Here is a 17405-nt window from a genome sequence, read left to right on the forward strand (position 1 = left end):
CGCGTAGCGTGTAAAAATAGTCCGTTCTTGGTTGCAACACTCACTTCAGAGTTCAAAACTGCATCTGGAAGCAACGTCAGCACAATAACTGTTCGTCGGGAGCTTCATGAAATTGGTTCCCATGGCCAAGCAGCCGCACAACGTAGAACATAGTAAAAATAAAGAAAACCTCTGGAATGAGTAGGTGTGTCCAAACTTTTGACTGGTAACGTATATACTAGGTGGTGTCAGAGGAAGGCCCAAAAAACGGTCAAAGATTCCAGTCACCCAAGTCATTGACTGTTCTCTCAGCTACCACACGGCAAGCAGTACCGGAGCGCCAAATCTAGGTCCAAGAGTCTCCTTAACAGCTTTTTCCCCCAAGCCATAATACTGCTGAATAACCAATAAAATGTCCACCCAGACTATTTACATTGACACCCCCCTTTGTTTTTACACTGCTGCTACTCGCTGTTTATTATCTATGCATAGCCTCGTTATTGTTATTTTATTGTGCTACTTTTTATTACATGTTTTACTTTTGTTGATTTAGCAAGTATTTTCTGAACTATTTGTTGATCTGCATTGTTGGTTAAGGGCTTGTAAGTAAGCATATCACAGAAAGGTCTACACCTGTTGTATTCGGCGCATGTGAGAAATAACATTTGATTTGATTCCCTTTACCACATGCAAATGCCACCGTATAGCCCTTAAGTGTAGCCATGCAGCCTATTTTGGCGTTTCACAATATCGGCCGTATGGATGTGGAATGTGAGTGGAGGAAGCCAGCCGTGCCCAACCAGGTGACGTCAGTGGAGGACCTGGCTGAGGAACCGTCTACGGGGCAGGTTCAGTGGAATGGCATCTCTCCTTGAAACTGAGCCAGAACAACCGCTACCCTCCCTGTCATCCCTTTCTGTACTAGACATTGTTAAAAAGAAAACAAGGGCACCTGGGGCATGCAGGCATCCTGGCTGGCATGGCACTGTTGATGGAGCAGCAAGAGGCTATACGACAGGAAACAGTTGGCCAGCGCACCAACCCCAACTGGCACATCATGAGGAGAGGGAGGTTGACAGACAGCAATTATGGAGCAGTGGTTAGGGCCAAGCGTTGCTGCAAAAAAAGGTTCTCAGATCACAGTCGCTGGATAGGGTGTCGTCTGTAAAGTATTGCTCCTCCTGTCAATACCTGTTTTCAGGGAAACCAATGGTCCAACAATATTCCACATAGATCATACACACACACTAGGCTCCCAGAATAGGTTATATTACATACAAGTTTGCTCAAAGCAGCCAACTAAAGTAATGTAGTTAACTTTGTCATGGCACAGTGGGAATTTATACCTGTGAATCTTACCTTGTGTCTTACTTGCTGAAGGCCCCAGTCATCCCTGCCTGTACCTGACATTGTTGAAATTCAAGTGAACTCTGAATAAAGATCATTCACAAACAATATGCTCCTAGAATATATTTTTATTATATTAAAGTTTTGCTCAAAGCAGCCAACTAAGGTAATATAGTCTAAATGACCCCAGTCGGTAGTATGAGGGTTAACTCATCAGAGATCAATTCTGTTGAAAATAGTTTTGCAATGACTTAACTCAGACTAGATAAAAAAAATGAAACAGTGATGGTGCGTCATGTCTTCAAACTGGCATGGTGTTCAATTACATTGGATAGAAAGTGATAATAGGCTAGCGCCAGATGGGAGATAGTAAATTCATATTGAAATCAACTGGGTCTGCATGGGTTAGCCTACGTACGACAGTCCTGCTGCTGAAATGGTTTTCTGAGTGTTTCTTTCTGTCACGGTCTCAATAATAAGCAAGTGCAATGTTCTTTGGAGCAACACAGTCTTGTAAATTATTTGGTGTGGTGATGTCGTTTTACTTATCTGCCGCGTGGAGCAGCAACCACTCGCTGCAAAAGCGGAAAACCTTTGCTGTCACGAGTGCGGTGTAAGTAATGGAGTAGCAGTCACGATATTTTATTTCCGACCGTTCTCTTTTGTATTTATTCAGCGAAATAACACAGAACATTTGGACAAAATTCACCACAAAACGTTTGCTTGTAGAAATAGGTTGTTGTCATTAAGATGATAGTACAAACGTGCCACTTTAAAAGCAAATAAGCCAACCAGAGTATGCACCAATGGGAAGGCTGTTGGTCTGAGGTTATGCTAATATTTGCCGCAAAGCATTCTCAAATAAGTAAAAGATACCGACTTTCCATGACATGTACGTAAATGTAACGATAGGGATACAAAATACACATTTGTGTAGGACTGACATGGAATTATAGTTTGTAATGTATCAGCATCGGCAAAAATGTAATATTTTAACCATGATCTAAAATTAGTTGCCTCGCATTCTTGTCCATTGCTGCCATTGGATTAAAGTATCGTCAGTGAGGTACATCCTTACCTGTTACTTCAGTAATGAAGTATCAGAACATGATGAATGGAATTTGATGAGAAATGATTATTCTCACCTGATCTTCGGAGAACTACAACACTCCGATGATCCCGTTCTGATTAGCTGACGACTTAATAACTATTGTGAAAGTAAACCTATAGTTCTGTGCGCATGCTGCCATCTTCAAATGTATGTTGAACAAGCCTTCCGCCCACGCCCTTCAAAATACTGCTTCCAATTGTGATACTGTATAAATCAAAAACAATGTTATTGGTCACAAACACATGGTTAGCAGATGTAATATTTTAACCATGTAAGTGTAGCGAGTGTAGCGAAATGCTTGTGCTTCTCGTTCCGACAGTGCAGAAATATCTAACAAGTAATCTAACAAATTCACAACAACTACCAGGAGATTTGACCTCTAATGGCAATTGGGAAATATAGTTGACAACTCAAATGTGATACTCAGAATGATTTTTGTGTATGATGTATTTTCCATAATATGGTACTGGAACAGCTTTCATACATTCGACGAGGTGGCCGAGTGGTTAAGGCGATGGACTGCTAATCCATTGTGCTCTGCACGCGTGGGTTCGAATCCCATCCTCGTCGTTAGGAGAGATTTTGTCATTGATGGAAGATTTGTAATAGGAGTTTATTTCCCCTCTGAACGCGTTTGCTACAACCGTTGGTTACGTACAGCTAGAATTCTACTCGAGTATTTAAGAAAATGTGTTTGAAAATAATATTTGGATTCGGAGCTGTATAGTGAAATGTAATTTAATGTAGGCCTAATCACAAACAACACAAACATCACAACCAGGCTGTATCCATGAGTTAAATGTTCTATATTTGACTAGGCTAAATCATTTAGTCACCATTAAAATAGCAGTCGGATTCAGTTTCGCACCTAATTCAACGTACAAAGAAACACTCCGCTCACAGATTTTCAGGCGGTGCCGTGGCTTAGATGGTTAAAGCGCCTGTCTAGTAAACAGGAGATCCTGAGTTCGAATCTCAGCGGTGCCTTTTACCTTTATCCACTTGATTGAGTTATAAAGTTATAAAGGGTGTATGAAGTAACAGTCACCAATTCATTTAACAGAAATGCAAGTTTCGGGTAGAGTACTAGGTGCTTTGCAGTTTAACAATCTATATTTCTTCATTTTTTTTGCTGTCAAATACTCTAGCTATATTTCTGTTAAATATGTTATTTCATCATGTTCACTTGCCTGGCTACCAAAACATATTGCTTCTTACAAACACTACGCCACGGCGATAGACGATTGGGGGCTCGTTTGAGTGGTCTACGCATCTGCAAAACCACAAATGATTGGTTGACAATATAACGTCCCACAATGCAGGCGATGGCTGCAGGATGAAGTTCAATCAAGTACCAGCTGCAATATGTAACTTTTTGGTCGATCTGGACAAATTCGTCTTACGTTCGATTTTGTACACCAGCTTTAAAGAGCCGAAAATGCAATATGTTGAGTTATGGAAAATATACTTCACAGCGGTTTAAATAGTACAATGACTCGATACACCACACAAACTGAAATTAGGGTTTACTGCATAGTGCATCTTTAACTGAATGACAACGGAGACAGCATACAATAGGCCTCGTCTTCGAGAAATGCTCCTCAGAGCCAGATGCTGATGACATGTTGCCCAATGCTGGTTAGAAGTGGTTAGGTGTGCATTTTCGCTAACCCTTTTTCCTAACCTGCTACGTTATTTCTCCTAACAATTTCATTAATTGCAGTTTTAGATTGGATGTATGTAGCGAATATAGACCGGCCGACTAATTGGAGTCGTCAGGCGACATATTTACATGATACTACAGCGCTTGATTAAGTGAACCCATGACCATAGGATCACCGCGAGAAATGCTATTAAAACTCATATGGCAGCGGCGGAATTCGAAAACACGCCTCCAGAGACTGGAGCCTAAATCCAGCGCCATAGACTGCTCAGAGGTGAAAAGTAAAAATCATACTAATAACTAAATATAAACTATGCACAGGTAGCTACTTAATAACATTATACATACTCACACACAAATTCGTCCTGCCAATTTCCCAGTCATAATACTCTAGCATAGTGTGTTACACTTTAGAAAATGCGATCACTACACATTTACTAAATATTCCAGTCTATTTTCCTAACACTGTCCAGAGAACTGGATTCATTTTCTGTTTCTCACCACTGGAGAGCGTCCTTTGACCACAATCAATATGACTATCTATATACAGTGAATTCAGAAAGTATTCAGACCCCTTAATTTATTCCACGTCACATGTTATTACATTTTAGAATAAGGCTGTAACGTATTTATTTTTTAAATCATCACACTACACACACAATACCCCATAATGACAAAGCAAAAACCGTTTTTTTTAAAGAAATGTTAACAAATGTATTCAAAATAAAAAACAAATACCTTATTTTACATAAGTATTCAGACCCTTTGCTATGAGACTCGAAATTGAGCTCAGATGTATCCTGTTTCAATTGATCATCCTTGAGACGTTTCTACAACTTGATATGAGTCTCAGACCATGAGAAACAAGATTCTCTGGTCTGATAAAACCAAGATTGAACTCTTTGGCCTGAATGCCAAGCGTCAAGTCTGGAGGAAAGCAGGCACCGCTCATCACCTGGCTAATACCATCCCTCCGGAGAAGCATGGTGGTGGCAGCAAAATGCTGTGGGGATGTTTTTCAGCGGCAGGGACTGGGAGACTAGTCAGGATCGAGGGAAAGATGAATGGAGCAAAGTACAGAGAGATCCTTGATGAAAACCTGCGTCAGAGCGCTCAGACTGGGGCGAAGGTTCACCTTCCAACAGGACAACGACCCTAAGCAAACAGCCAAGACAATGCAGGAGTGCCTTCGGGACAAGTCTCATGTCCTTGAGTGGCCCAACCAGAGCCCGGACTTGAACCCGATCTAACATCTCGGGAGAGACCTGAAAATAGCTGTACAGCAGCGCTCCCCATCCAACCTGACAGAGCTTGAGAGGATCTGCAGAGAATGGGGAAAAACTCCTCAAATACAGGTGTAGCGTCATACCCAAGAAGACTCAAGGCTGTAATCGCTGCAAGGGGTGCATCAACAAAGTACTGAGTAAAGGGTCTGAATACTTATGTAAATGTCAAATTTTAGTTGTATATTTTTTATACATTTGTTGTGAATAAAAACCTGTTTTTATTGTGTGTAGATTGATGGGGGAAAAAAATTACTAAAACCATTTTAACAAAATGTGGAAAAAGTGAAGGGGTCTGAATACTTTCCAAATGCACTGTATACACTGTGTACAAATCAGGAACACCTGCTCTTTTCATGACAAACTGACCACATGAATCCAGGCGAAAGCTATGATCCTTTATTGATGTCACTTGTTAAATCCACTTCAAATCAGTGTAGATGAAGGGGAGGAGACGGGTTAAAGAATCATTTTTAAGCCTTGAGATAATTGAGACATGGATTGTGTATGTGTTCCATTCAGAGGGTGAATGGAGAAGACAAAATATTTGAGTGCTTTTGAACGGGGTATGGTAGTCGGAGCCAGGAACACCGCTTTGAGTGTTTCAAGAACTGCAACGCTGCTGGGTTTTTCACGCTCAACAGTTTCCCGTGTGTATCAAAAGGACTTCCAGCCAACATGACACAACTGTGTCTGTGGAACGCTTTCAACACCTCGTAGAGTCCACAACCCAGACAAATAACAAAATAACAGGCTCACATACACACGTTGAATACAAGATTTTGTCAGGCTTGTCTCTAAAACTGAAACCATATTCTCTGATGAAGTGAAAAAGTGTCATACTTGGAGGGAAAATGCATTAATAAAAAAGTTATGGTTTTGTTCTACCTGTATTTGTTTACTGACCTTCTGTTGTAAACTAACACTACTGTATGTCAATTTTATGTTGTTTTATTCGTCTACTGCGGGTCAGGGGCTTGGTCAGAATAGCGGTAAGATATGTCATGCTGAAAATCACGCAGGTCAAAAGGTGTTTTGGTCTCCTCAAGAGCAACGTCTTCCTTCACCTCCTTCTCCACAACAACGGGGAGTGTATGGGGTGGTGGTAGTGGCTCAGTCGCCTTGACAGGGCGAGGTGGGTGATCGATCAGGCAGTCAGGGTCCCAGTAAGGGTCACAGTCATACTCCATCCCTTTAATGACGATGGGAGGAGGACGAGGAGGTTGGAGAGACTTCTTAGGAGATCGTGGAGGTGGTGCTTCAACAGCTGGCTCCAGAGGTGCTGCAGGAGCTGGCTCCATAGGTACAGCAGCAATGACCACCTTACCAGTTTGGGGTTTGCAGGCAGGGTTGTAGCGTGGGTCACAGAGGACTGGGATGGCCCCTGCAGGCAGGTAGACGATGTGAGCTTTACAGAGGGGGTCTTTGGGGTTACACAGATACAGGACTTCAGTCTTAGTAAAAGAAAGTGGTGCTTGGGTAGTAGGAGTGGGCTGAGTGGTAGCAGGCAGTGTGGTGGTAGTAGGAGCTATGGTGGTGGGTGGTGGGGTTATCACACCCAGGGCATTCTGGTAGCTGGAGGCGTCTGGCCCATAGACCTGCTCCAGGTGACGCATCTGCTGATACAGCATCCTGATCCTGTCAATCTCATACAGCTGGGAGGAATATAGAGAGAGATCCACACAGGGTTTGAGAATGAGAGAGGGAGGGAAAGAGAAAATAAGTGATCAGGTGGGTTGAGGAATGGGCAGGTGAAAATAACCTGTATTAAATTCTGTTTAACATTCATTACAGTGATGAAAAATCTGCTTGGGAGCGTCTCATGATTTGCTCCCTTTACTCACTCCTTCAATATGGCCGATGCTGTTGTAGAATTTGTAGTAGGACTGGAAATCAGGCGTGCCGCGGTGCCACTTGTGATCGACGTTCCGTTTGGGGCGTGACTGAGACAGGAAGCCACGAGCCTGGGCAGAGTCGATGCTGACCTCCCTCACAGCTGTATTTAATGGCAGGAACCGTGGTGGAAGAGAGTGGGATGGAGAAAACACATTCAGGAAAAATAATGAAACTTGCATGTGCGAACACTCGCGCACACACATACGCAAGTCAAACATAAATCAAAGATTGGGCTACGCAGTAAAACAAGCACGTGCCATTGTTGTATTTTCTTTTACCTCTAGCCTTCAGTGGTGTAGCATCCAGCAAACCTGCAGAGCGGGATAAGGGATAGAGGATACCACAGGGTCAGAAGTGTTGAGAGGGGTCTTGCTGCATAAATCTCTGCAGACTCAGAAGTTTAGGAAAACTTTATAACTTTCTATTTCATAAAATCTGTTTGCAATAGAAAGCTATGCCCCCGTTATATACGCTATATTTAGTTGCCAACTCGGCATACATGTTGGTTTCGAGTGGAAACAGACCTGGGAGTAGGCAACATAGTGTCCCCGTCAGGAGAACCTGAGAAATCATCCTTGCCACCTGGAAAACACAGACTGGTGTAAAATACAGTAGGAATTCAATTTTATTCTGCTTTGATCATAGAACACAGACACTTGCTGTTCACTTAGTAGCTGTATTGGCACATTGGATGATAAACTGACTAGTTCCTTTCACATTTGAAACTACCTACATCAAAATATCCTTTCATTTTTATCAGACTACACAGAAAGCTTTCAATTTACCACATGAATCAATTAAATCACCTGTCCACCTTTTAATAGATTAATTACATTACACATGACCCTAAACTGACAAGTTAAATCTTGACTGAGCAGCAATGATATTTTATATAGAATATAAAGATCTTCCCACTTCACTCCAGGAAAGGGTCGTGCTCAAGCTTATGTCCACAGCATCAATTAACTAATTTAAAGAAATCCTGTTTTAGACCCACGATCAATCATTGATGCATGCAATCAAACGTCCCCTTATACAATAATGATAAATATATGAATTGAATTAACCTAGTCAGGCCTCTTGACCAGCCTAATGATCAAAGCACATATTATATGAAGCAGATAATTTTCAAATAATTTTCTTACTCGCCTGTACTCGTATCTCTCTTCACAGCCCAGTGTCAGTTTGAGACAACTTTACAGTTCATAAATACTGAACTCAATGCCACTCATAATTTGGGTGCTTTCCATTGGCTATTGACCCCAAGAAACTCCACCCCTTGCACCTCTACCATCCTTTTCTCCTCGAGACGTGGACATGGTTAAAGCGCTCATTAAGCACTATAATAAGTGTGTACCTGAGGGAATTAACGATAAAATGGAAACTTCAAATAAAATAGGCTTACAACTCGTAAAACCGTGACAGCCAGGCACCCGCTGAGGGCAGAAAGTGTGCATGGGGTGGTAGGGGCCCTTGATGTTTTGGCCTCACTACAGCTGCATTTGGTCCTGTTAGAAGTACTCTTCAGAAGAGATACATTGTAGGCTCTCTCTTCATGTCATCTGTATACCAATATGGTATTGCATGATCATCATCAACTGACACACGTATGCCAAATGAGTTCTATAATGCCCCAGTACAGAATACTTGAAACTTCTCAACCCCTTTTCAAGTTAACCTCTGTTCAGACATATGTTGGACTCCAAGGGGGTAATATTAGCAAAACAGACATTTTCTTGACAAAACCTGCGTGAACAGCAAAATGAACCCCTTCTCTCAAAACAGCTGGGCTTTTCCGTTTTAACTTCTGTTACTTGGCAAGACAATAATTAGGTTGGGGGTGTAGGGTTGACTTCTGTTTCAAGTAACTAACGCTGAAAAAGGATATCAAAAGTAAGTCTTTACTGCCTTGTCATTTTGTTAGTAACCTGTGACAACACTTTTGTTTCTTTGAGGCAGGCCTGCATCACTAAAAGTCCACTGAGCATAACCACAGAACAACCTTATAGGTCATCATTAGCAGTTTGCACATTCAAATTCTAGGGCACTGACAACTCAAATAGTCTGTATGAGATGGATTAGTATAGAATGCTACTACACACAAACACACAGCAAGCTTCTGACAAATTGCTGTCAGAGCTCATATTGCGTTACTTAACTATCACACTAAGAGAGACAAATACATTGTACCTCTGCGATCTTTAAGGGAAATACCAGTACCTTGTCATCATGTTCTCTGCCGGGCATTGAGAAAGCACTCGGATAATCACTACCCTCCGTGAACCAGACAGGCAATGTGGCAAGGGGCCACGTCCTTTAATTCTTTACTTTGAGAACAGTCACTACTATCTAAAAACACCTAAGGAGGAACATTAGGACTATTTGTACACCTACAGAAATTATTTGTATAAAAATGTTTTAACATCAATGGAAAAGGGGAACTGAGGAGTGGCAATATGGCTGTAGGGGCCTTCATCTGGGCTGTAGTCGTGGCATAGGCAGATTCAGAGGCCCCCTGAATGGGCTAGAACCACACTTTTAAGGAGGCAGAGGGGCGTTTAAACAGGTGTGAGGGGAACAGGGCAGGAATCTGAGAAATGCGCTAAAACAGTGGGGAGACCCTGAGAGACACACACACTCACCATAATAATCAAAGAATATCCTGTAGTGATACAGCAGAGGATTATAAACCACTTTAATGGCCAGCATGTCCTGACCAGTCTATCCTCACCCCCTTCAAAGACATACATTGCAAGGAAAATTAGCAGTTGTGTTTTGGGGCACACATTAACATACTACATGACCACCATTATATGGCAGACAGTGGAAATGTCATATTATATCCTTTAGGAGCACTTCATCATAATACTGCTAAAGGTATTCATTCCCAGCCACGCATGACACCTCTCCCAATGCTCAACATTAGGGATAAAACACAATGTTCAATAGTATTTAGGCTGGGTATCTAAATAACTTTGTGACAACTGCTGATGTAAAAAAGGGCTTTATAAAATACATTTGATTGATACAGTGTAAAAATCTATATGGCATGATGTTCAAAATATGCTATTCGTCACTGGCCTTGGCCACAAGTTGGGATGTTGTAGCTAAGAGAGACTGCTATCCTCCTCAAGACCGAGGGGTCTTGATTACAAAATACCTTCAAGCTACAGTTGAGTTCACTTCATTCTGTGACACTACATTCTTTCCTATTCGACAACAAAACAGAGTCTCAATGCAAGATAGATAGGGTCCAAACAAACACTTTATTTCTGACTTGTTCCTCTAAACATTCACTTCATGTCACATTTCAAATACCTCTCATGTACTGTTTGCCATCTGATCTTACTATCCTCCACTGTACAATCCTTTACAGAAATATGGTTGACATTCTTGCCCTGCCTGTTTTCTGTATGTCACCTCCCATGTTGCCCCCATGTGATCTACTCCAGTGGTCGCGCTCTGCCAGTGCTGTCAGACCGAGACAAGTGCAATGCCTCTTAAGATTGCCGGCAATTGCCCAAGACTCCGCCTCTCAACACAAGCCAGTCTTAGTGGCCCCACTTAGAATGTAAAACCACAAGGAAGCATAGCATGTTCCACGACCAGTTGCACTAAATTCCAATAAATTGGAGAAAATGGTGAAACAAAATGACTCCTGGGCTGTTCAGGGAAAGAGACAAGCTGTGTGACTCTGACAGCTATACTAGCAGCTAAAGGGCCCTTTTTGGGTCAAAGATGAGACAGCAAAGGTGCAAGTCAATATTAGGTTTATTTGTGTTGACAAGGGGTAGTGAGTTAGGAAGGGTGATCAGTTCCAGTTATAGTCAGTTTTGCATGGGTTTGCACAGCGACTCTGAAGTGCACAGGCTGATCACCCAGCAAAGCTGTCCAGAACCAGCAGCAACGTAGTTGGATGTTTTCAAGGGATCTAAAACCTTTGGGAATTCACATCAGAGACACAGCATCTGGGCTGTGCTTTCATTATAGCGCAAAACCCACACTAGAGATCCCTGGCAATGTTATTTGCCGCAACTGCGACCAAGGAATTCCTACCCTCTGGTGGAACTGGATGAGTGGTGCACCCTGTGAGTCAGGAAGTGCTGGTTTTGCAGTAGGTCTGATGAGTTTATCTACCTGCACAAACAGCACTTTTGACACCAATGGGCAAAAACAGCAAGTTCAGTGGATCCCACCATTTATGGGGTGGCAGGCAGCCTAGTGGTTAGAGCGTTGGGCCAGTAACCGAAAGCCAGAAACTATGTAATTGGGAAATTACAATGAAGTGGACTTTCTTTCACCAAAATGTTGGATGACCACGTCAGATTTGAGCAGATAGGACGTCTGCCTTGTGACAGAAGTGCTCACATTGCGGTAGGTTGGACATAACCATTACCTGCACTGTAAGCACTTTATTACATAGCAGACAAAAAACAGACAAAAAAGCACAAAGCACATTCTCAGTAAACATTGTAAGGCACCAGGGGTCTCAAAACATTAATGGTATGTAATTAGGGGGTGAAGTGTTAAAAAGATGCAAGCAAAATGTTTATGCATAGACTCTTCCATGTTCCCACAGTCCACAACACTCACCCTTACAAATGGTCGGTAGGGAATTGAAACTAGGCATTGAGTTGGCAGATACAGTTTGTCCCACTGTCTGAATAGACTGCTCCAGGCAAGTTGCCGGTACTGGGGAAATAATATTGCATGTTAACATCTGAATAACAAATTATGAATCCACAATATCAAAAATCCATAAATAATGTAACATTGTAAAACATTCGCGTAGCAATGACCATAGCCTCAATCAAACTAATGGAGGAATTGGTGGGTGTGGGGATTGCAGAGGTTGATTGTAAAACAAACGTTTTACCCACGTGACCTTCCCTCACCCACATAAAATCCACACGAGGACATCCCTGTAATAGTAAATGTACGCGCTATGAAAAGTTATTAGAGCGCAAATCTATTGCAGAATAGCTAGCTGGCTTCGAGTAAATAGGTTTCAGTGCGCAGTCAATTATTCTCCAAAATACCGAATGTGAAAGCGCACTTTCAAAATTAGCTAATGCACGAGTCAAGACACATTTAGCTATTATGACAAATCAAACAATATAGTTGGGTAAATCTAACTAGATAGACAATCGATCTGGTGATGTAGTTCAGAGCTAAACAAACTTTGGGCTCCTTGAGATTTTCGTCCTTACAAATGCAGCTAATGAAAGGTAACATTTGTGCCACTTTCTTCAGGGGTCTTTACCCTCCTTCCGAAATCTCTTTGTTGCGTAACTAGCTAGCTAGCTAACGATAGCAAGCTGGCTAGTGGCTACACACAATCCGTCGTTTCCACACATTATTCATGATACCGCAAAGTTACAGACAAGTTCCATAGCGGTAATTGCCGAAAGGTTTAACTAATTTACGCAAACAATTTCTGGTTTGATGGTCAAAGCAACATTGATGCCAGAATAATCCGAAATAGGCGCGCGCATGTCAAAGGCCATCGACAAAGTAAATCCACGCGTTTTATGTCTCACGCAACACAAAAGGACAACCAATTCATTATATTAGTCTTCAACTAGACTAAAACGCAGACTTTCTTACCGGTTGTGCGGCTCACTTCTTACAAGTCCAAATTCTTTACAGAACTATTCACACAATTTCACCACTCCACTAACAGCCTATGTTTTTGTAAACAAAGAAGCACATGGCTTCACAGCCATATCTTTTAAACGAAATCAATTTTCCTCCGCTCATCAAATAGTACCGGCACTCCATTTCTCATTTACTGGCTTTTCAGACATGAAAAAAAGTAGTTGTTCTAGAGAGACTTCCATCCTACATCAACGAAAGGATACATTGTATTTTTTTTTTCAACGAATGTCTTCAAAATGCTGCTTCGATGTTGCAAAACAGGGCGAGGCAAGCCGCGAGTCCTCAGCGGTCATCCCTGTCCGTGCAAACCGGATGGATGGAACCTGTGACGCATAGAGTCAATATGTTTAGAAAATCTGTGGTACGAGACTTTGATTTTACTTTACCTAGCTACAGTATTTGATCATCTTGGGTAAACATTTATCCCTGACACAATTAGCCTTTGTAATATAAGCCCTGAGCCTCAAATACATTTTTTGTTTCAACATTTCAGAACTCGGAACCAAGCTGCATTATGCCAGTCTACCAGAAGGAGGCAGAAGCAAGCACGAGAACTGGAAGACTTACAGACAGATCACACAGACAGAGCTATTGCATTCTGGTACACCAGAAGTACATTCATTTCCACACGCCTTGATCACACCGACAGTTTTGGCATTCTGGTACACCAGAAGCACATTCATTTCCAATGGAACGCTGCGTTTGCTTTGCAGCATTGCGTTGCAGAGGCAGTTGCAGTGCATTATGTGTGAGGCATACGTTATGCATCAAACTGTATGTGTAGAAGGATTGCCAGAAATGGTAGCAAAGGGTGAATGTTGAACTTTTATTGCACACATATCCAGATGATACTGCGTACCATTTTGAGTATGTCTCTCTCGGTGTGATCGAGGCATTAGGTCGTGTACCCCTGCTCAGACATAGCATGCATCAACCAATTGTTGTGTTGCACGTCATTGACTGAGTCATCAAGTGACAGTTTGATATAACATATGATGTGGTTAGTTGATATGTAAAATACCCATCCAGGGGCCTGTTGCACAAAAGTAGAATTAAGACATCCGGGATAAATGACTCAGCTGAGCTCAATGAAGCCAAAACATGTGCGTCCAGGCTTAATTGGTTGCACAAAGACCAAGCCAGGATGAGCAGACACGGATTCATTAAGCCAGGTGAAACCAATCCTGGATAGGTGCGCGCTCACGGCTCACTCAAATAGACCCCGCCACAGATCACAGATTAACTGATTTACCATGGCAACTAGAGCCGCGTACTTTTCCCCGTCGGAAGCACAAATCCTCATGGAGGCATACGAGGAGGTAAAAGATATAATTAAGAAGAAAGGCAACACCGCCACAGTGATAAAGCAAAGAGAAAAAGCGTGGCAAAGTATTGCAGACCGCCTGAATGCGTAAGTAGTGCACAATTACACACTCACCGCTCCGCTGAAACATCACAATTACAATTCAAATATTTAATTCACATCTCCAAAAATGCAGTTGTACTGTAATTATGAAACGGTTAATTTTTTTTATTGAAATGCACTGCAGATATGAGTGAAATTGTGTAAAGTAACTCCATCACACTGTATAAAGCTATGATAAAATTTGATATTTTTACTGAAAACAAGACAAAAATACCAAGTAATTTTTTGCAGTGTGACTCCATTAAGTGTGTGTGTGTGTGTGTGTGTGTGTAGATTAAACATGAACGGGCCAAAACGGACATGGCAGCAGGTCAAAATCAAATACAAGAACATTCTGCAGAATGGTATGGTCCCTGACTAATATTTAACAAAGCACAAGCATATATTGTACCCAGAAGGTGCCTGCTCACACATTGTCTGTACTGTTTTAGCAGTGAAAAAGAATACCCACAGACAAGGCACGGGTGGTGGGTCACCAAAGGCTGACCTTACCCCAGCAGAGGACATGGCCTTGGAGCTAAATAAAGGCAGGCCCGTCTTAGAGGGGATCCCTGGGGGGAAAGAGACGAGCATAGGTTCCTCCCAAGATGCCACCCGCTTCATTCAAGGTATGTCCTTCTATCTCTACATGGGATACAACCACATTCATATTGAATCAATTTGGACTGTCTGACTTTGGTTTACCTATTGCCTTGCAGTGTCTGGCAGCACTGTGTTCCTGTTAGAGCCACCAGCACAAGCACCAGACGATGCTGATCCAGTGAGTACTCCATCAAAGGCATACTGTAGGCCTGGCATGTCTTGTCTACTAGCTTCAATATGAATCCGATTAAATGTGATAGGGTGAAGGCCCCAGTGCAGCAGCAACAGCACATGATGGAGACGATGATGAGGAGGAGACCATCTCTCTGGATTCCAGAAGGCATGAGGTATCATGTTAAGACTGTGAAAGTACTATTTACTCTACAATGGTGAGGAGTCCTCATCAAAATCAAAAAATCTAATTTATTTTACAGGACCCAGATGCTATACAGTGGGAAAACCAGCCTGGCAACATAGTGCGTATTAATAAAAGGACACCACATCCTGCCAAATTCCAGCTGCGCTAATTGTATTGTGTTCACAGAGCTCACAAGCTATCAGAAAGTTGTATGGCAACCACCTCCGGTGCCAAATAGAACTGGCAGACATAGACATTCAGTACAAGAAGAAAACGATGGAAAATCTTGCACTGGAGTTCGAAATAAAAAAGAGGACAATTAGGAAACTGGACCTTGAAATAAAAAAACTTGAGAGGGAGGTGAGATATGCCTTCAATGTACACTGTATGCTAACTGTAACACAAATGTATTAATCATTATTTTTCTTTCCTCCCCCAGCTCCAAGAAGATGACACAGCTCAAAATAAAAATTAGGTATATTCTCGTAAAGTCAAGTGAGCCATGACATATGAGCTCTTATTGTGAGCACACAGGACGGTGGCATCTTTCTAAGGTTTTTTTTATTTTCCCAGCAATCAGTACAACCAAGTCATCGTTATAAGGCATCGCCCTCTTTTGCCCACCCCCCCCCAGCACCAGGTGTGGCCACTAGCCTATATGAAGGCCCAAAATTGTGTGTTCCTTTCTGCTCTGACAATGGCATGCCCATTCGTGCGAGATGTGGTGGATGAAGAAGCACTTGTGCTGAGGAGAGCCTTCAGGTGAGAAAGGGTCTTCAGGGACCGGTTGGACCCACTGGCCTTCCCTGATGACCATCTATATGAAAGATACAGGTTTTCTGCAGATGGCATCAGGTATCTATGCAGACTACTGGGTCCCAGGATTAAGCACCGCACTGCACGGAGCCATGCACTGAGTGTGGAGCAAATGGTTTGTGTGGCCTTGCGCTTTTTTGCTAGTGGAGCCTTCCTGTACTCAGTGGGGGATGCAGAACAGCTGAACAAGGCCACAATTTGCCGCACAATAAGGAGTGTGTGTCTGGCTATCAAAGCATTAGCAGATGTCTTCATCTCCTTCCCTGGCCACAGAAGACTCTGTGACATCAAAGAGGAGTTCTATAGGATTGCAGGTAAGAGGATCTACAAATTACAGGACAACTGTTAACACATAGTAGGATACTCATTACTTTGTGTGACAGGTTTCCCCAATGTCATTGGTGCAGTGGACTGCACACACATAAGGATAAAAGCCCCCTCAGGTGCCCATGAGGCCGATTTTGTGAATAGGAAATCCTTTCACAGCATTAATGTTCAGGTGAACATAACTTTTTGATATTGTCCATTGACGAACACTCTGCATTGCCAGTGATGTGCATTGATTGGTGTAATATTCCTCATCTTATGATTTCAGATGGTCTGCAATGCTGACTGTGTGATCAGCAATGTTGTGGCAAAATGGCCTGGCTCAGTCCATGACTCCAGAATCTTTCGGGCCTCTGAAATCTATCAGTGCCTATCACAAGGTAAGCCACACAACCCCTATTTATAACCATCATGGCTGTGTCAAGAATATCACTGTTTATGAGGTAGTAATGATGAGATTTTGTGTTGACAGGTGAATTCTCTGGTGTGTTGCTGGGAGACAGGGGGTATGGCTGCCAGCCTTTTCTCCTGACACCTTTCACAGACCCCCAGGAAGCACAGCAGGCCTACAACCATGCCCATGCCAGGACCAGGGCCAGAGTTGAAATGACCTTTGGCCTCCTGAAGGCACGCTTTCACTGCCTTCACAAATTAAGGGTCAGCCCTGTTAGGGCATGTGATATTACTGTGGCTTGTGCTGTCCTTCACAATGTGGCCTGCCTGAGGAAGGAGAGGGCCCCCAGAGTGCCACCAGCCATGGACTGGGACAATCCGGCAATCTTCCCTGATGACGACAGTGGTCGGCTGCTGAGGGACCAATATGTGTTGAATTATTTTAGTTAGTATGTGTGCTTTCAATTTTGGTTAAATATGTCCTGCGGTGGCAGAGGAATTTGGGTTTTTTTGGGTTCGTTTTTTGACGAATTTGGCCTCTTATGATGTTTGTGCGGTATACTGTG

General features: G+C 42.6%; 1 protein-coding gene, 1 long non-coding RNA gene and 2 other non-coding genes across 9 annotated transcripts; 3 read left to right on the plus strand and 1 right to left on the minus strand.

Annotated features, from left to right (window-relative positions):
- The first annotated feature begins 2381 nt into the window (after positions 1-2381).
- LOC118937073 lies at positions 2382-2515 on the plus strand. The gene has a single exon (XR_005034469.1). It is a non-coding gene; the product is annotated as a U8 small nucleolar RNA (small nucleolar RNA).
- Positions 2516-2925: 410 nt separating this feature from the next.
- Positions 2926-3007, plus strand: trnas-gcu. The gene has a single exon. It is a non-coding gene; the product is annotated as a tRNA-Ser (tRNA).
- A 2761-nt stretch (positions 3008-5768) lies between these two features.
- On the minus strand, positions 5769-13235 carry LOC110533948 (extensin). Of its 6 annotated transcripts, XM_021618540.2 has the most exons (6): positions 12887-13235; positions 11873-11971; positions 7804-7861; positions 7558-7590; positions 7228-7379; positions 5769-7038 (listed from the first exon to the last, which is right to left on the minus strand). In XM_021618540.2, exons 3-6 carry the CDS (start codon positions 7850-7852, stop codon positions 6343-6345), a joined length of 930 nt encoding a protein of 309 aa, XP_021474215.2. In that variant the 5' UTR covers positions 7853-7861; positions 11873-11971; positions 12887-13235; the 3' UTR covers positions 5769-6342. The 6 variants fall into 6 exon arrangements, with proteins under 6 accessions (XP_021474215.2, XP_036846266.1, XP_036846263.1 ...); XM_036990371.1 differs by lacking the exon at positions 7804-7861 and having other exon boundaries at positions 12887-13194; XM_036990368.1 differs by lacking the exons at positions 11873-11971; positions 12887-13235 and adding an exon at positions 9922-10747.
- On the plus strand, positions 12291-13961 carry LOC118966780. The gene is made up of 3 exons (XR_005053669.1): positions 12291-12507; positions 13199-13298; positions 13431-13961. It is a non-coding gene; the product is annotated as an uncharacterized LOC118966780 (long non-coding RNA).
- The last annotated feature ends 3444 nt before the right edge of the window (positions 13962-17405 follow it).

This window comes from Oncorhynchus mykiss, chromosome 10, assembly GCF_013265735.2.
Source record: "Oncorhynchus mykiss isolate Arlee chromosome 10, USDA_OmykA_1.1, whole genome shotgun sequence".
Classification (NCBI taxonomy): Eukaryota; Metazoa; Chordata; class Actinopteri; order Salmoniformes; family Salmonidae; genus Oncorhynchus; species Oncorhynchus mykiss.